Raw genomic sequence first — 21,469 nt, forward strand, 5'->3', positions numbered from 1 at the left:
TTATTTGTCCGATTTATTTATTGAATTCATTGATTTTGTATGGTCTTTTTGTATATATTAAACGGGGTAAAAATATCAAGTGACCATTATAATTGGATTAGGATTAGTTGTCTACTAATTGCTTACGTTTCGCGATTTATTATTTTGGCTTTTTGTTTTGCATTGCATGTGATTGGGTTTAATTAAATTACTAATTTGACTCGGTTATATAAAAGCACAGATCCATTATTTTTCTGTATGTATATATATATATATATATATATGTAGTTATATATATTGTAGGTAAGTATATGTAATATAATCGGTAAAACATTCGTAAATCGTATAAAAACAGTGTGTATCATAACTATAGTTTTTTTTCTTTTTGTTGTTGCTTTTCTTTCATTTCGATCATTTAACCAAATATCTTGTCAAAGCAAGCATGACAATATGGCTTATCCTTTTGCTCCTTGAATGTACCCTTGTTCAATTGCTTCAGGCAAAAGGCACAGACAAAATGTTCCGGATGGAATTTCTTAAACATGGCCGTAATACAGCGTCCAGTGATGGGTTTCGAGCAGCCGGCACATAATGAACCACGTTTGGCATGATAATGTGTCTCACAATATGGCAGACCCTCATGATCGAAAAATGAGCCACCCTGGAAAGGTTGTCGGCAATCCTGCAAAAAAACAAAAAGTGAAATAGAGAGACAATGAGAAAATTCACAAAATTAGTTTACAGCCCCAGGCAAAATTATAATAATAATAATAATAATAATAATATACCTATGTATGTATAAAATGTACCTACACAAAAAATTATTACTACGCCGTTAAATTTGAAAAGATAGAAAAACACACAAGTGTAGCCAGATTTTGGCAATAATAATGTATTTGAAAATCATAAAACGAAAAGCCACAATTCTAATGATGTATTATGAGCCAAATGCTTTTTCTTTTTGCAATCCTCTTGCCAGAGGCTAATTACGTCCATAAATTAGTTGCCATATAGCATAACCAAAGCGGACCCGGCACCACAGAATAACGACATGATTTGACTTTTTTCTTATACATCAACTATGCGAATTGTTACGCCTGACAAGAGAGAATCTAATTCAAAATGTTGTCAATTTGTGGCAAGCGGAATAACATTGAGCCACTGTGCGCAGGGACGTTGTAGGTGGCAATTTTATAGACGACATCGTGATTGGAATGGGTTTAAAATTTAAGCTTATACTTATTTTAAGTTCTTTGAACTTAAAACATATAATTAACGAGGCTGACAGTAAATAAGTTAACTATTGAAAGCCGGTCATTGTTTTTAAAAACTTCGATTCAATATAAGAAGTTTATGGATTAAAAGGGTTTTATGAATCTTTGGACTTAATCCTTATAATCATAAAAATTCTTGGACTTAATCCTTCTTCTTCAAAGAAAACATAATTTTAATAGAATTTCAATTTCAATTTATATTGAATATTTATACGATTCTTTGAAGAAGAATAACTAGGCTCCCTTCTAGCACACAATATTTTAAACGATGAAAATTAAATGAATAACACATTTATCACGGACTCATCACTAGTCAAATATATCAAAATTATTTCACACTCTGAAATTTGCCGGCTAATTGGAAGAAAAAAAGGAAGACAAAAAATTCAGGAATCTATTGGGAACGACATTTGCAGGTTTTTTTTTGTGTTTTTCATGATCTTTCGCAATGTTCTGTCTTTTCTTTATGGAAAAACATTTCTTTTTAACGAAAAGAAGTCCGAAGACAATAACAATTTGCGCACGCTTTTGGCCAATATCCAAGACAACAAACAAAACGAACGAATGAAATGTTTCTTTAAACAACAAAATAATTAAATAATAGAAAGAACGTGATATGTTTTGGGCAGCTGTAAACTGAATGTATGTATAAATGGAAATTGGAAAATTGTACACTGAAAAACCCCTCGGCAACTGAATAAACAACAGGTGCATTAGGTAATTGTTTAAACTGAAACAATGTAAGTGAAATGGTGGGAAAACAATCGATAATATTCAATTAAAATTTTTTTTGGAACATGCCAAAATAAGCATTTAAGTTAAATTCATATAAAATCTATTTATATTTAGATCCTCTAATATTTATATCACAAATTCTAAAAGCATTTTCGAGGCAGAAACGAGCTAGAGGGATTAATAATAAATCTATTTTAAACAATTAAGTCAAATGATTGTACAATTAATCTTTATACCCTGCATACCACCGGGTCAAAGGGTATATGTCAAGTTATTCTGTGAGTTAGAAAGCTTTTCTGATATCAAAAAAATTAAAATCGTTCTGCATTCTTAACATTTGTACGATATTGAGAACTTTTCAAAATGCTCTTGCCTAAACAGTTTGCTCTAAAAAGTCCTTTTAAACTTTTTGTTAGACAAAATTTTCTTGAAGTATATTACGGACCATTAATAAAATTTAAATGCGAAATAGATTTAGAGAGAAATCATTAGATCGAATTGATCTTATGTGGTTATATAGCCACCAAATAGAACAAGCTTAATATTTTTCTCAACTGAAGTTTTGCACAGAATAAAAGTTTACTACTAAATGCTTGCCATATAATTTTCTATGAGAATTCTTAATTATTTTTTTAAAGATAAATTGTTTATACAATAAGCATAAGAATAAGAATTCTATATTAATGGCACGTTCAATTGACTTTACTTGTTATAGGGTATCTCAAAATTTGACCATTTAACAAAGTTTTCTATATAAACATATTGAAAAATCCTTAGATCATTCACAAAAATAAATATACATTGCGTGCCTTTTTGGTAGTCGAAATTTAAGTCTTGCTAACAATATTGTAATTCATTTATTTATAACAACAATGGCAACAAATACAGCAAAAACAACAACAACAATAACAAATTGAAGGTCAAACCAAAAGTCAAGGTCTTCTACCTTGACCTCAGTCGTGCCAAAGTTATGCTTGCTGTGTTTTTTTTTGTTGTTTGTTTGTTGTTTTTTTTTTTTTGTTTGTTTTTTTGTATTTTTTTTAAATTTTTTTATAATATTTAATTATTTAAATTTTATTTACAAAAACAAATTACAATATTGTTTTCAAGATTAAATTTAAAAAGTGTACCTAAAAACTTAAGCCTAAAAGCAAAACATTTCATAGTAAATAGTTCAACATTTGGTAAGAAAGGGGCAAAAAGACCATAATCTCATTGTGGAGTTAGACGACTTTCCACTGGCGGCTCTAACCGGACCTGATCATTGATGGAAAGGTCCAGTGTGCCGGCCAGGAAACGCCTACTCCCTGAAAGAAACTAAGGGAAAAAAAGGGTCGGGGTCAGGTAGAAAGAAAGGGAAATTGTAGTTGATGTTGTTATTGAGGCTTGAGGTTAAATTGTTGTTTTGCTAACGAAAATAGACAGAACAGCTGCTGCTGCTGTTGCTGTTGCCGTTGCTTCTGCCGCTGCCACTGCCGCTGTTTCTGTTGCTGATGATGATAAAGAATATAAAAAAAGTGGCACGCCGCAAAACTGGGAGCCCACTGACAGATACAAAAATGTATCTAGCTAAAGGCTATTTTCGTTGTGTATGCTGAACTTCAACAAAGATGATGACGATGATGTTGAATAAAAAAATTCGAAAGAGAAGAAACGTTGTTGGAGCATTTCTAAAATGTCACATTATCCAACGCATCTCCATTTGCATTTTGCTTTCTTTCTCTTTGTTTATTCTTCCTCATCGACGCCCACACATTGTGGACAGACTGGTTTACCCTCCATGGCATAGAAGGATTTGCCGCGCACGGCCTTCTTGCAGTCCTATATATTGTATGTGTGGAAAATATTTAAGAATGACATATAGATCGATTGATCAGTTGAATGAAGAGAAAATATAACTTACCCGGCACACAAAGCAATCGGGATGCCATTGCGAATTCAGGGCCGAAATATAATTCTCCATTATGGCACGATTGCAGCCATTGCATTTCGGGGCAAACATCTCAAAGTAATCATTGCGGCAATATGGTTTACCATCACGCTCATGGAAGCCCTCCTCGCCGAATTGCTGGCCACACTGGGCACAGAAGAAATGCTCCGTATGCCAGGTCTTTTCCAATGCCGTCACACACTTATCCAATATGGCACCATTACAGTATGCACAACGTGGACTGAACAGATTGTGATAGTCCGGCTCGCAATAGGGGAAACCATCGCGTTCAAAGAAATTGCGTGTACCCAATTCCTGCTGGCAATGATTGCAGGTGAAATGCTCCGGATGCCAGGTCTTGCCCAATGCGGTGATCACTTGGCCAACAATTGGTTTCTCGCATGCATTGCAGCAGCCCTTTTGCACAGTATTAACACCTTGACGACTCATATTGGCCTGTAAATTGCCTAGCATAGAATCCAATTGATCCTCGCGATTATCCTCTTCGACGATGGTCGTCTCTTCGATAGTTTGCGTTAGATGAGCCTGTTGTGTTCCTTTATTGGGATGAGCGTAATCAGTTACGGTCTGATGGTGTATAGTGGCAGAATGTTGACTTGGATACTGAGTACCGTTGCTACTTCCGTTGGTAACCTGCAAAATAATAAGTTAATGTCGATATTTTTCATTTAGTTAGAATCTTTTGTACAAGTTAATTAAGCAAATATTCGTTGCTCTAGTCTGTATAAGATCTTCCTACTTTGGTGATGTCTCTGCCTCGACTGAATAGAATGTTATGCCAGTGCTAGCACAAAAACTTTTGCTTTTAGCCGCACACGAGTAAAATACCAACAACAACAATAACAAGAACAAAAAATCATTTTCTTTCAACAAGAAGCAACAACAAATTTTGTTCAGTTTCTCCTTCTTCTTCTTGGTTTTTGGGGCAGATTCTCCTGCTTCGTTGCGCACGACGCTCTTCCACACACACGTTGACGTAGTTCTTGTTCATTGCCAAAAATACGAAAAACAGGAGAAGCTTCTAGATAAACGGGAGGGGGGTGGTGACAATCAAATGGAGATGGAGGTGATTGTGGGTGGGTACAAGTGTGGGAGGGAAGTATCTATATGTGTGTGTGTGAGTGTGTGTTGGTATAGAGATCTTGTCTTCATCGTGCGAGTTTCCATTTCAATATTTTTCTTTCATAAACTTTTGCATTTTATCTGTGTGTATATTAAAATGTATGTGTTAGTGTAAAAGTGTGTGTGTTTGTGTTCATCTACCAAGAACTAACTAAGTAGAAGCCTAATTGAGCATCGTTTTTGGCGCTTATAATCGGGGACGGTTCAAAATTTTCAACGTCTAATTAACCATTTGTATTTGAATATAACAAATTTAAACACACGATGCTTATCAAAGAAAAATAAGTAAGGTAAAGTGAAGTCAAAATGGAAGAAAGTAATTTTAGAGAAAATTTGTTTAACTATGTCACCGACCTACGATATTTATACTTGTATTTAAAAATTTAAAAATTTTCCCAAAGAATTTGTTACTTTTTACAAGCTAACTTGGTTTGCCTTTTGCCCCAAAAAGCAATGATCACGACATAATTCTAATACACATTTCTTTTAAAATGTTTTACAGCTTTAAAAGTGGTTAATAGTTCAATTAAGTCGATGGCCATAAACCAACTTAAGTTATAAATGGTTGCATAAAGAAAAGTGTATAAACTTTAGAGAATGTGTTGTTTTAAAAGGATAACTAGTATACTTAGAAGTAAAAGCAAACCAAAATAATCAAGAGATGTCCTTAAGCATGTGACGAGACTAATGAGTTTTATATATTCTCTAGAACCTAATATCAAAATGATTTACAAAATAGAAGTACATTACTATTGTTTTTATATAATTGCTTAAATTTCGAGAACAGAAATATGATCGATGATTCCCAAATCAAAAATACATCCTCATATTATATTAATCATTATATATCAAATTAGAATAGGTTTTCAAGTTGCCCAACCAAAAACCAAGATAAACATTCAGATTACGAATAATATAAATATTTCTCAACATATTACCCAGAATTGTGCTAGTAGTTTATTTTAGCTAATTTTCAGGCCCTAACTTCGCTCCTGATATTTTATTATTTCTTGGACCATAGCAATTGCCATTGGGCGTTTAGCGTTGTCTATTTAAAGATCTCCGAATCGTATACAAATAATAATGAAAATTCAAAAAAACGTCGTTTTGGTTAGACTATAATAAAATTGGATGCCAGCCGGGTGGCCAAACAGGATTTCCCCATAAAAACCTGATGGCACACGCTAAAAGATGCAATATGAAAGATAGACAAGATTCGGGAGCAGGGTAAACAAAAGTCCAAGTATGTAAGAGGAAATCTCGTTCTATTGAAATGGTAAGAAATGCCGGCTACATAGTAGATTGCCAATTGAGATTGGCAATGAAAGATCATAAACATGTATATATACATATACATAATACAACTACAAAGACATAGACATACATACATATATTATTTGTACGTGCGTGTGTGTGTATTTAGTTATAGAAACGAAAGAAAAAATAAAAAACTTGTTCAAAAATAGCCATGCAAATGATTTGCAATGCTGAAAAACTATAGTAGCAAAAATGGACTCTATGTGGAGAAAAGTGTTGACAGGGGCAAGGGAGTGGAGCGAAGGAGGGGGTGGCGGCAAGGCGGAGGCGGTCACTGTCTCTCCATCTGTCCGTTTGTCTGCCCACGTCTTATGGGCTAAACAAAATCCGAGGTGCCGTGTGCAATATTGTTTATATACGAAATATATTTTCGATTTTTTTCTTGTTTTTTTTTTTTTTTTTGCTTCTTTTGTGGCTAAATGATAGACTGAGAGAGTGGGAAAGAAACGGCAGACGGTGAGGGAGAGAGAAGGGGACTGTGAATGGAAAAGCCTATTTCATTTTCATATTTATCATATCAACAAAAGTCACGGACACGCCTTGTCCGTCCGTTTCAGAATTGAAAATGATATTAAATAATTAACAGACACAGAATTGCCTTCACATGCGTAGATACATATAAATTATTTATACATACATGCTACATAGATATATGTATATAAATATATGTATCATATTATTCGTCAATGACATTGAATTGCAATTTTCTAGACTTATCACCCTTCTCTTTCTCTCTCTCTCTCTCTGGCCCTCTTCTAATCCGCTTGATTGCATTATGAGCTAATTTTGTTTGCTTGGGAGGCTGACCATCGAAATGATGCCAAAAATGAAAAAAAAATTCCACCTAGTAATTAATATTTAATTAATTTGATTTCGAATATCTAAATGACAGACCCATAAAATTTCACGAATCGTTTGAATACTTTGTGAGCGTATTGTCTTAAATACAAAAAGCAAGAATCTTCGAAATGCAATATGCTAATTTCAAGATCACACACATCCTGACCACGAAATAAATCATTTTCGTAAATTAGTCTTAACATGTTTAATAATACTCAATTTAATTGGTATTGTACACAAATTACAAAGATCATAAATAACAATGGATATATTTTGAATATGGCATACAATTAATAGAAGAAAAATATTCTCAGTTTACCTACATACACAAATCTTTTTATAAAATATATATTATATTCTTTATTCTTCCATATAATATCTATTTTGAATAAAGGTGTTGGTTATTAGGTCTTAAGTATTTATCAAAATATATAAGATTTCAACTTTGAATGAAAAAATGTATAGAAATTTAGAAAAGATATAAGCACGATACTCAGCTAAGTATCTACAGTTTTATTACAAGTCGAGTGCTATCCTTTGAAAAATGAAAACATATTTTGATTAATGACTTCGACTATAATTACCAGGGACGTGGGATCCCTTTTTTTATTGGACGAAAATGGTTAACATCTATGGAAATAGAGGTCAATCGAAGTGACTAACATTACTTTTACGGGAAACAAATGTTTAATCTTTTATCCTTAGCTGTAATTATCCATTTCAAAACTTTAATAATTTAATCAAAAAGGAATATTTAGTTAATCCTTCATTTTCCCCACAGGTTAACATTCTTCAAATTTATTAACCCAAATGTTGTTATATTTCAAATAGATTCAAATCATTTTTCCTCTGAAACATTATTTCTCTGCATCGGAATAACCAAATTTATCGGAAAATCAGTTAAAAAAAGTAGTTGTTAAGGCTCCAAAAATAATGCCAGGATAATAAAAAATTTAAATATCACTAGAGAGATAAAACTAAGGAAACCTTTCTCCATAAAATCAAGTGTTTTATATCTAATTTTTGATAATGATTTCCACGATAAAATTCACCAAACACGTACATAGATCCGCCGCTGGTGTAGACTTTTACTCTTTTGTGAAGTGTATTAAATGTATAGCTATCTATACGTACCTACACATATACATTTTAATAAGTAAATTTATATGACAGACATAATTCAAATTCAAATAACTTTGTCTTAAAGTTGGTAGATATAATTTCAAATGGGTCTTGGTCTTGGAAGTTTTATAGCAGTCCAACTAATCGTTTTGAATGTTTTTATGAATTTATATTCATTAAGTTTAGATTTGTTTCCAAAACTACATATATAGTAAAAGAAAGACTTTTATAGCAAATATCCACAAAAATGGTCTTGGTTGGAATAGAGAGCTAAATGACTAAAATTAAATGCATAACGACAACGAAAAGATATATAAAACCACAGAAACTTTGCAAATACATAAATCCATATATCAACCACTCATCAAATAACCCAAATAAATCAATCACTTTAAAGCAAAAAATGTTCTTTTCACAGAATTTTTTGATTTGTTTACATGGAACTCACTTCTGAAGACTCATTTCACTTAAAATATTTTAATTGATTACTTCCGTTTGCAGCTGCCATCAAGGACACAGACCGAGACACTCTGTTAAATATATACTACAACTGCAGACACAGCCTTGACCCAATATCGGGGGAAAAAGGAAAGGAAAACAAATATATATACACATAACCCATGTCTGTCATTATCCAATTTGTGTATGGAATAAGCGCGTGCTAGTCGCAATAAATACAAACAATATGCAAAAAAATATAATTGAAGACAACGAAGAAGAAATACACTTTTGCTTGAAAAAATAGGAATAAGTGCTTCGAATTCGTAGTTGAATCAGTGAAACATGAAATTTTAAATTATATTTGGGGCTTGTATCAAGAATGGTCAGTTATTAACCTAAGTTGTCTATTTATTAATTAATGCCGTTACATAGGCATATTTATATTTTCCACATCCATCTGTTCTTAAAAATGTTTTGCCTTTAGGACAAATATTACAAGACACATATTTTCGTGTTTTTTTGTTAATTCAATAATAGTTTTTATAAGCCTCTAAATATTGATACTACAATTTCTGGAAGTTCAAAAAGCAGGAACTAAAGTGAGACTGTAATAAAAAAACTTATCCATACATAGAGAAATCCCATCTCATGCTCTTGAAATGGTTATAAAATATCTAATTGTGAGTGAGGTAGTCTGCAGAGGAATACTTTTCTACTAGACCTCGTAGCCTACTTATTATAATCTCAAAAATTAAGAAATTCATTCATGCAAAGATTTAATTAAAGTGTCTGTTAAACGATAAGATAAGAATAGACTATTTAATATAGATATAGGAGATCACCAAAGATTTCATATATATGTAAATGATCACAACCAATGTGTTTATATTGTGTACAGTTAATATGCCCATCTAGCACATGGAAAGCAGCAGGGTATAGAGTCACAATGCAGAGCACATCTGTTGAAATACATCATCATTATGATCATGAGTTGTGTACGAAATGTCCGAAAAGTTCTAAAAACAACTGTCTGACAGAGAGACATACAAAAAGTGAAATGGAAATATAGAGTGTGAAAAAGAGACAGAGAGATAAATAAAAATCTATTCTAAACCAAAATCAAGCAAAAGAAACGGAAATGCATGCAAATAAGGCAAATGTTTTGTTTACTCGACAATTGATTGATGCTTTAATTAATCGGATCAGCCAGAGATTTATCTAAATATATATGTATAAACATATATATAAGGAAAGAAAGAAGGAATGATTGGGACTGTATTTTAGCGCCGTGTGCAATAAATTGAGAAAAGCTGTGACACAATATAATTATAGCACTTCCATAATCGACGATCATTAAGGTAAGAGCAAATTTATCTATCTAATAAAAATGTCCACCTTCAATTCACGTTTTTCACGTATGTCAAAGTCAAGAGCTTTTGACGGGTCTCTTGACACTCGTGGTTACATGGCCACTAAGGGCACCTACCCACATAACGTGGGTAGATGGGGACAGAGGAAGTAGAGAAAGTTGGGCCAGAGCGGGTGGCCATATACTATTCTTCGCTTGAGCGACATGCGTCACTCGAATGAATATGATAAATATGTTGATTTTATGGTTTTTATTACCAACAGAGCACATTTACACATACAACTACACATGTACTTTTATACAATCTAACAAAACGTTGGGGTGTTGTTTTGAGTGCTAAAAATATCCAAACAGTTTTAATTTGACGAGAAGAAGGAAGCCTTTGCCATGGGTCTGTCCGGCCATATGCAATTTTTATTTTGACGCCAGGCAAAGCAAGCGTAACACTCAGACAGGTGAAAAAGTGAAAACATTTGGCTTTGATCATAAAAATAATAAGCAGGAGAAACAATATACATATATACAAGTACTCTGGTTATAGTTAGACCTAAAAAGTATAGAACACTTAAGTCATGTCTGTTGCATGTCTTTTAGTTTGTTTATAAATATATTAAGCTAATGCAAATTTGAAAGCAAATAGATGAGAGATTTTTTGTGAGTGTTTAATCCAAACCAATTGTTTTCTATTTTACGAAAGTTACACTAATCGTTTGACTATTGGTAGTAAGTTGAAAACTTATCAGTTGTAGTATTTTGAGTTAAAAATAGGATAAGATATATATTAAGAATATATAAAATAATCAAAATGTCCACCAAATGTAAGAATTCAGTCCATAAATAAACCAGAGGGATTAGAATTTGAGCAGTTAATTTGCCTTCTTTCTTCTTTCTAGAATTTCTTAATCTTGTTTTCTATTATTTTGAATTATTCCATATTTTAACATAAGAAGCAGTTGGGCTGCTGTTTGCTTGCTTTGATGTAGAATCTAACTGAAACTACCTATTATAGCTATTATAGCAATTTTTCTTTTGAAAACTAAGATTTTAAATTTATGGAAGAAGCTTAATTACTCTATCTCTATTGTATCTATCAAATATAAAGAACACAGTATCAACAACCGTAAAAGACAAATATAATTATATCCAATCATTCGCACTCTTTGTTCGGAAAAAAGTGCCCAATTTATGCATACTTTTGTGACAGATTGAAATAACACAAATTTGCTTCTATTTATTGACCACAGAACAACTCCCACAATATTCAGTCTTTCGTATTGTCAATTGACATATATCTAGATATGCGCCAAATAGAAGCAAAAAAAAAAGCAATATTGTCGAAACCGGTATAGTAAACCAGTAGACGATGCTCGTACGTTGATGAGGTAATAAGAGTTAAAAAAGTGGAATATATAAATACTAACATGCCAAATACCTTGCAACAAGTAATTTAAATAAACATCACATCTCATACAATAAATTACTTAATACAGCCTCTTTTGTTTGTTATGAAACAAAAAAATACGTTAAATGTTTGTTTATCGTTTGACAAAAGGTCAAGTATTCATCTGTCTTACTATTTGTAATCTAATGATACTATCCAAGGATATCATATCTTTGCCATGTAATTCAGTAATGATAAATGAATAAACAAGGAAATAATTATTTGTTCAGTAATTTGTAAATTTACGTAGTTGATATGGAACAGCATCTTAAATTAACTGTTGTATCGAATTATATCTGATCTTTATGCTAAATCTTTAGGTAGCTTTTTCTAGTTTGTAACAAAATTGTAGCAAATAACACTTTTGAGTATCAAAAACTATCTTCAGATGTTAAAATTCTACATGACAAATATAATTTATGATCTAATCAAAACGACTATACCAAAGTTTCTATAATTATTCCAGCAATAACAATGCAACGTGTCAGTAGAGCTTATACAAGTTTAAACAATTACTTCTCAATTAGCTCAACAACCAATTAAATGGACTTACCTTAAAGTCCGACAATGAGGCCATTAGATCATCCAATTCTTTTGTGGCCTGCGATGTACTATATCCCTGATGTTGTTGATTAACTGAGGGAACTGCATGATTCGGTGTATATGAATCTTTCTGCTGTACAATCTGTTCCTCAACGGTTCCAACTGCAATTCGAATAAAAGCAATGATTAGTAAATCAGGGTAACAAGTGTGGATAAAAAGATGTGTAAATACCTGGACCATCGGGCCCTGTTAGCTTTTCCGTCTTTGTCTCACGCACCGTGATGGTGACATGACGTCCAGGTGTGGGTGATTTATGAGCAGATCTAGTAAGACGAGACAAGAGATAAATAGTTTAAGGTACATTCTAGAATAAAGTTTAATAGTCTTACCCATTGGGTATGGCATAGATGTGGGCATTATCCAATTCGCTCAGAAGACTATCCATGGTGGGACGTTCCTCGACAGTGGCATAGCTATTGATTGTATTATATTTCGAGACTGGATTGCTATAGTTGGCAGGAACCTCGATATCTGGATAATGAATTCATAAATTTAATTTAAAAAAACTTTTGTTCACACCTAATCAAATATCTACATACCCTTCTTTTCGGCTCCATTGTTGTAACGAGCATTCTGCAAATCTTGCAACAATGAATCCAATTCGGACAAACCAGAGGCATTTTGCTGCGTTGATTGACCATTGTTGAAGCCAACAACTTTGCGTGGTAGTGAACCCTGATGGTTCTGATTCTGATACCCATTAGATGAGCCATTAAATTCGCCAGCTGTGGGTGATCGTGTCTCTACGCTATAATGTTCTTGATACTACAAGAGATACAAAAAATACACAAAAAGTATGATTAATATTTATACAATATCTGACTCTTATATTTTACTCACCACCTGAGGTTGGGCTTTGCCCCGCAGACTTCCATAGCCAGGTGTATTATCCACAAACTGTTGTTGTTGCTGCTGCTGTTGTTGTTGTTGTTGCGGATGAATTAGCTTGGGCTGAACTGTGCCATATTGCGGCTGCTGTTGACCCGGCACACTATTCTGCAAATCAGCTAAGAGAGCATCTGTAATAAAAAACAAAAGAAAAATCATTATTAAATAACATTTACATACATTTTTTTTCTTTTTTCTGTTAAGCTACCCAAATTGTCGTAATCCCCATAGTTGGCCATCACTAGACTTGTATCAAATACACCTTGCACTGCAGATGTGACGCATAACTAACTAAATGGGGATACCAAGATATGCCTTAGCAGTAAATGGAATGAAAACCAAAGTTTTAGATAAGACTGTCAACTTTTGTTTGTCTTCATCGCAGTTATCGCAGAAAACAAACTTTTTGGAAAGACTTTCTCAGTTATATGATAATGATTTTAAGGTTTGTGTCTAGGAACGGAAAGCTTTTCTAGAAGAGTCTCTAAAAATTTTATAAAGATCTGACATAATTTTGTAAAATTTTATGATTTGTACATTTGTAGCTCCTTAAATAATTGCTCCAAGTTGATTAATTTTAACCTTGATGTCTTTATATAAGCTGCCTTTCAAAATTTCCAAATAATTCCCAAATTTATAAATATAGAAAGGCTATTGAAAGAAATATGTAGACAAATGTTCCATTTACAAGAAACAATCATCGTTTTTATTGAAATCGGTTCACGATTAATAAAAATGAATAATAGAATCAACTTAATCGGTTAAATATTATACCTCAACACTTAATTTTGACCCTTTTAGTACTATTCTATAATAAAATGGCATATAAACATATTAGTATTCCTTATTAATATTAGTATAAATTTTATAAATAAGAGTAAAGAACAAGTTCAGTTTTTGGTTACTATTTTCTGTACGCTGTAGTTTATTATATGAAGAAGTTCTTATACTATACCACTTATTGAAATTGTTAATTAGAACCCCATTCAAAAATAATAAATTCAAAAACAGATATTTATGACTATTTTATGTCGTTAACCCTAAACTCCTATATTAATAATCATTCACTAAAGCCACCATATGAAGCTAATTTAATATGAAGCTTAATTTAAAAAAGTTATTTTATTTCATTTCTACAAGTTACTTCTCATTGGGACAAATGTCTTTAACGTCTTTTGCCTATGAATGAATTTCATTTCGTTTCAACTTGTCATGAACTTGACCTCATATGGTTAATCGATGGCTTTATTTAAACATTCACCCACACAGACACAGAATGGTTTTGGTATATAAAACTTACCCAAACGTCTCTCAAACGCGCCCACCTTAAAGCAATCATTTAGGGGCGTACTGTGAAACGACGATGATATCAGTTTTGAAGACATTTCTCAGCTCATACACAGAAACAACACTCAATATGGCCAAAATCGAAAAGTTTTGCGTTTGGTTTCGTTACTTTGCTTTCTTTTCCTTTTACAATATGCAAACCACTATAAACGGTAGTTGAAATAAATGTTTGAGCCACAACAGCAAAATTACCAAATATCGAAACAAAGCAGACAAACGAAACTTTAGTTGCCAACCGATTGACCAAAAACCAAAGAATATATATATACATACATACATGCATATATAGGTATATATGTATGTATATATAAATGAAAACTCAATCAAACCACCCACATCAGACACCCAAAGTGGCCATAGACAACGTTAACGACCGTAGACCAACATCTACACACATTTTTTTTCTTTTTGTTTTTGGATTCCAAATTTTCGTGGGACGAGAACTTGTTCAGCAAACTCGAATAAAAATAAAAATGCGAAAAATCGCACCAGGGCATGAAATAACGCATATATATATGATATAATATTTTCTTATACACAGACATAGATAGGTATGTGTGTGTATGTATATATATAGACGATATATTTGATCAGATTAATGCTGTTTGCATTCGTTTTTGTTTGCTTTAATTTGGCTAGAAGCAAAATCTCAAGCGGCTGGAATTATATTAGGAATGGATAAACCACTGGATAAATATGATCTTTAAGTACTCTTTAAACTCATTCTAAAGAAACCAAAATTAGAGATGGTATCACATTCTTTTTGAATCTTTATCGCCTAAGATTTCGATCGATTTGTTGTACTTGTAAAAAAATAACAAAAATTGTATTTCTAAAGAATAGTGTCCAAAAAAGTTAAAGCAAAATTTAAAAACTTTTTTTATTTTGACTAAGAAGCAAAGGTCTGGTCTTCCTGTTTTTACCAAATGAAAATTAATAACTCACTTTGCGATAATCGCGACCATCTCTAAGAAAGAACAAAAACATCAATGTCAAATTTTTAGGAGAATACAAATATTTTTTGATACCTTCAGCAACTGTCAATTTATCATCACTTAACTGAAATCCATATAGACCCACCCAAAAGTCAAACACTAAAATAAAACATGACAGCCAACGATTAAGACCTCAAAATCAACAAAGCAAAAACAAACAAAAAATATATAAACAAAAAAATAAAGTTCAATCAAACATAAGAAGCCGCCAAAAATAAAAGAATATACAACAATTCAATTTAATTCTCACGTTAGAAAAACAATACTTAAAACCTTCAAATAGTATTGAAGGGAAAATATAATATTAACAACTTCTAAAGTTGAAGTAGTTAGAGGTAAAACAGTTGTCTTACTTGAAACCTTTTTTCATAGATAAGGAAGTAAGTAGAACTCTCTAATTAGACAAAGGATAATCCGTCTTTCTATAAGAATTCGAAGTTCCAAAGAATTCGTAAAGCAATGTTTTTGTCAACCCTAACTCTGAAATTAAATTTATAATATTTACTTGTAATTCATATAAACGATACAACGTAATTCTAGAGTAATATGACGTTTTTAGCCAATTCTTTTAAACATACTAGCACTAATTAAAATGTTAAACACAGCTAAAATGGAAATAAACTCAATTGTCTCTATAAAATTGTTGGCAACATTTATATTTGGCGCCTCAGAAAGTTCAAAAGTTGACAGAGGCACCCGCAAAATCGAATCGCCATGTCGCAACCGAAAGCCACCTGTAACTGGGCCAATGCCAAGTGAGAAAAAGTAAGTTTTCTCTTGAAAGGAAGAGCGATGCATAGAGACAAAAGAGATTTGACATTCTCATTGAGTGAAAATCGCATATTTGAGTTATATAAAGGAAAAACTCATAGGCGAAAAAGGTGTGACGTGATTTTCTTTGCCTTTTTGACAGCAAAATTTATAACGATAGACGTTCGTATAAAAACGACGCCAAAAAAAAAAAAAAATACACAAAATACCCAAAAACTAAATAGATCTATATTTAACATGATTTTTCATTATTGAAATTTTGCAATATAACAACTCATATAAATACACACACACACATTTTTTGTATGTATGTATTCATAAGTTTTAGTTTATTATATCGTGTGCCTTACGGTATATTGAACATGTGGTTGAATGATCTGCCATATGGTTTGGTTTGGTTTGTGTTGGGTTAAAGACAAATCAATGACTAAAAATAGATCAGGGCAGGGTTATCAGAATAAGAACATCGTCGTCATGCTTCACTGGGTCAACGTCAAGAATACTGAATTCACAATTTATGTATAAAGCGCTCTACATCCAAATGTTTAGTTGAGACAAGAACGGAAATAAATTTTCATGGCATATAAAAATGAATGGAAAATATCGGAAGGGATCGTAATAAATTACTGTTTAGGAGTAGTGTTCAACAAGTTCTTTCTTAAATAGTGGCATTTTTTGAATGACAAATATTAATAAACTCTTTAAAATACTTCCGGTTCTGTCCTGTACATATCTCTTATATTGGATTTGATACTTTACTTTTAAATGGTACTAAAATTGTTTCAAAACTAGTTCTCAAACTGAATTTAGTCATAAATTTTAATCAATTTTTTTTCGAATTTCTTTTTACTTATGTATGTATGTATGTATGTAGATGTAATGTCTATCAATATCCTATTAAAGAGAATAAAAAGGAATTATAGAGTTTAAGTATTCTAAATTTAGAATTACTGGGAATATCTTTAACAATTTAATACAATTGTCAATTTAAAGTAGCAATGAATTAAAAATAAATTAATTCAAAAGGCTTTTAAGTATTGATAAGCATGAAATAAGTAAGTATTTAATAACAAAACATTTAAGGCTTCTAGCTGTTTTCGATTAAACATATAACTCGCAAACATATACCAATAAAATATTTTAAGAATTTTTCTGAAAGCTTTAAGATAAGCGAATTTAAGTAAACAAGTCATAGAAGTCAATCAAAACTTCAAGCAAAATCTGCTTAAAATTCTTGCTAATGATTTCAAACTGTTTTATCTTAATTATAAAAGTTCTTAAAAGTCTGTATACATGCTATAAACATTAAACTTACTAGATAAATATAAACTTTTTACTAGATAAATGTGACATAAATCATCCAACGAAGTTAAAGTTTTTAAGTAGCATTCGTGTATAGAGTAACTAAATAGCTTCAAAAATGAAGTACCAGTTTTCGTAGGTAGATAAGCAAATAGTTATCTATAAAGTTCATAAAAAAAACTTTAATCGGCAAGTATATTGCGAAAGATCTCAGCCTATACAACAGACATATAGTAAGTCTTGAAAATTGGACTAAATTAATAGAACATCTATGGGTAATGTACATATATAGGTTTTAAAGGAATGTAAAATTACTTATATTCATTACAGTTCTCTTATTTTATGTACACAAATATGTTGCATATCTACAGCTCCACCATTCGCAAAATGAAACCTAGGTATCATTTTGACTTCTGTATTGATAATGAGTAACATAAACATGATTAAAATTCTAAAAATTATCAACACACACATACATACATATGTATGTATAGCCTCGCTTTGCTACTGTCATTCAGATGAAAAAGCTGAAACCTATTTTAGTTTTCTATGCATTTAAAGACAAACTTCAATTGGTTATATTCATTTAAAAGCCATTTAACTAAGTACAAGACAAATTTTCGTTGACACATTTTGTTGGCTGTTGATTAAAATGCAATTAAAATCAATTAAATGCCACCATAAATGATGAAATGTTGTTCGTGGCAGAGTTGCAGCAAGTGATCAAGAGGGAGAAAAACGGCGAGATGAAGGAGCAGCTGTTGTTGCTGATGCTGCTGCTGCTGCTGCTGTTGCACATGACATGGTGCAGCAGTTTGCACAATGCAACTGCCACAAAATGGCAGAGAGAAACAGCCAGAGGTGAAGAGTGGTGAGTGGCAAAGAGAGCGTGGGCGAAATATACACAAAACGTAGAGCAGGTCAAAAACGCGAATGTTGTTGGCTGATGTTGCTCTTGACTGGTAATTTTGTTGTTGACATTGCTATATACATATATATATTGGGTTGTTTTTGTTTTGTTTTATTATCGCTTGTCTGCACTTTCATTTTTTCTGTGACAATTTTTAAGGCAGTGAGGAATAGAGAGAGGTTTTTGTATATTTGTTGTTATTGGTTTATTTTGCTGTTGTTGATGTTTTTCTGAATTCTTCACACGAAATTTTAATAAACAATTTTGTTTTTGACTCTCTCACATATGTACATCAACTCACACTCACACACACACACACACACACACAAATACACAAACAACGACGGCGATCAGAAAGATTCAATTTTCGCTCGGCAAAATCTTAAAAGCAACTGAACAAGACGAATGAAAACAAATGTTGTTAAGGCGGCGGCTGTTGCTGCTGTTGAGACTGAGAGACTCAGAGCATAAATTACTCACTCAAAATGGAATCGAGTGGAAGTTGAGAATTGCTCAATTACAAAATAACACAAAAACACAACCCCAAAATCAGAAATGAAGAAATGACATAAATATTGAGCAAGACGAACATCTAGATACTCTATAGCAAGTGGGAATGCGACTTTAACTTTGATCTTTTTCAAAAACACTCAATTATTGAGCAGAAGAACTGAATTGAGTATTAATGATTTATAGATGGCATTTAAATATATTTTGAAATTCTTAAATCGAACTTTGAACTATGAACATAATCCATAAATTTCAATTAGTTTTTGAAATAGAAATAGTTTTAGATATATATTTGTCTCTGTGAAGATAGTTGAATTATAAAGCTCATTCAATTATTTATTTTATTTTAAGACAATTCATTGAGTCAAAGTTTGGTATTAATAGTTTGAAACCGATGATATAGAACAAATTGTGCACCTAATGTAATATTAAATACTACCCCAAAAAAGACAGTATAGCTAGAAGACCCTTATGTATATACCTTTTATGTTTTTCAGTGGCAGGGTATAGAAAGTGTTGAGTAATTAGAAATTTGGCATTTGTTGGCAATGGTAGTTGTTGGTATCTTTGAGTGGGTGTTTTGTCTCATAAAAAAAAGGCACAAAAATTCTCTCTCGTTCTCTGTCTGTTTTCTATTTCCCATTTTCCTCCTCGTTTTATCTTTTTGCTCTTTTTTTTGTTGATGATGATGAATCACTTGACTTTGAAACTAGAAACTAAAATTAGTGAAACAAGCTAAATACAACAAAAGTAAAGGAAAAAAAACTAAACAATATATGTCTAAACAAATGAGCAAACAAATTAAATTTGCTTCTGAATTCATTTGTTTGATGATGGTTTTTCATTATGATTGCTTGCTCAGCATCAAGTCAAGGGTTAACTAGACAAAACTTAAATATATTTTATCCATATGGTTTTCAATTTTGCGTCACTAAAGTTCCCTCCATTGCCAACAGGTGGTCGCCTTTCGGCACCTTTGTCAAGCTATGAGAACTGGTTCGAGAAGTTCGAGTAAACAATGAATTTTGGTGAGGAATTTAACTTTGCACTTCCGTAGAGGCAGCTAAAAGTTTAGTTTACAAGCCTTTGCTTTGCCTTGTGTAATAATAACTGAATGTAATCAATCAAATATTAGCTTTATATCATGATGACCTGAAGGTCTCCGAGGCATTTTCTAATTGCTTACATAATCATTCTGCTAATATACAGGTATAGTATAGAAGCCCATGCTATATGTACCTGTTCGGCAAGTGTCGTGTGTGGCTATAAAAATAGATAAATGGACAAACTATATGAAAATGTATTAGAGATGGGAAACAAATTAAATCTGTATAGATTCTGAAAATATGGTGCATTGCAGAAATCCTCTTCTTTTACTTTCATATTATTTTTATTCAATATGTGAAGTAAAGTGCAACGATTAGATCGATTTTGGATCGAGAAATACTTTAGAAATATTTAAGCAACTATTACTTAAATTAAATTTTTTTTTTTGTTTATTAGACAAACTTAAATCATTAAAATTTCCTATTTCTGTTAAAACTTTCTTTCTTTTCTTTAATAGTTTTCGTTTTATTACTCTTGTCTCCTCTCTATTTTTCTTTTTTTATATTTTAGCAACCGGGTACTAGTACTAAAACTTAAAATTAAAAAAAAAAATAATTTCTATTGCATCTTACTTGTACTGGCTCTTAACATACACTTTAAAAACTGTTGTACCTAAGATGATTCCATGAAAGGATAAATTAATCTCTTGGAGAATTTTAAAGGAATATCAAAGGGAGAAGGTATACTCTCATATGAGATTGTCATATGGGATAATGAATATTTTTTTTGTACTATTATTACACGATCATCATCATAGGGCATCACGTTGACATCTCTAGCACCATTCGTCAACTGTTCAACGAATATAGAACACAAGAGCAACCACAGATTTCGAATGACGCCCACAGCGTAAAACTATTTTGTTGTCGCGTCAACTCTCTGACTACATGCATACATATCAATGGAATACGACGGAACCAAATCGTACAAAATGATCTAATGAATGAAACCCCGTAGTAAGGTCATCTTTGCCCGTTGTTACTACCAAGATAATTACCAGAGATTGACGCTTACCGATACTCATTCTGTGTGTTGCGCGCACAATTATCTCACTTGTTAGCACAAAGTCTCAATGCAAACTGAATTGAACATATTTAAATTGAAGTCAAATAACAACTGAGTTGTTGAAACTCACTGCCAATGCAATCGCAGGTGTTCAAATATTTGTACATGTATGTGCACTCTTCGAATTGGTGTAAACATCAGCAAGTGGGAGAAATTTAAAGGCGAGCCTCTTTAACATGGAGAAAACAAACACAGAGATCCCCTTCGATCTTATTGTGTAAAGATTACGTCATCTATGTACTTTGTATGTACATTTGAGTGTTTACATTGCATTAGGCAAATGTTGTTCTAATTAGTTTTCTTTTAGTTTTATCCAAAATGTTTATGATGCTTGAACATAAAGTTTTCAGTGTACTTTTCCAGATAGTAAAAATGGAAT

General features: G+C 32.1%; 1 protein-coding gene across 7 annotated transcripts in view; it reads right to left on the reverse strand.

The window, feature by feature from the left end:
* The window catches only part of LOC6641519 (paxillin), a 38,592-nt gene continuing 17,123 nt past the window's right edge, over positions 1-21,469 (reverse strand). For 2 of the 7 annotated variants that reach the window (XM_023175528.1, XM_015178538.2), the window contains exons 2-8: positions 13,036-13,214; positions 12,735-12,960; positions 12,525-12,666; positions 12,367-12,458; positions 12,145-12,296; positions 3,892-4,572; positions 1-661 (exon numbers count right to left, since the gene is read on the reverse strand). In XM_023175528.1, the coding sequence (XP_023031296.1) occupies positions 395-661; positions 3,892-4,572; positions 12,145-12,296; positions 12,367-12,458; positions 12,525-12,666; positions 12,735-12,960; positions 13,036-13,214 (1,739 nt within the window). In that variant the 3' untranslated portion in view covers positions 1-394. Of the gene's footprint in view, positions 662-3,033; positions 3,810-3,891; positions 4,573-4,678; positions 4,698-12,144; positions 12,297-12,366; positions 12,459-12,524; positions 12,667-12,734; positions 12,961-13,035; positions 13,215-13,291; positions 13,338-14,383; positions 14,574-21,039; positions 21,065-21,469 lie in introns of those variants that run through there. The other 5 variants (XM_023175529.2, XM_002064386.4, XM_015178540.3 and 2 more) reach the window with 5 other exon arrangements.

Source organism: Drosophila willistoni (assembly GCF_018902025.1).
Source record: "Drosophila willistoni isolate 14030-0811.24 chromosome 2R unlocalized genomic scaffold, UCI_dwil_1.1 Seg200, whole genome shotgun sequence".
Taxonomy (NCBI): Eukaryota; Metazoa; Arthropoda; class Insecta; order Diptera; family Drosophilidae; genus Drosophila; species Drosophila willistoni.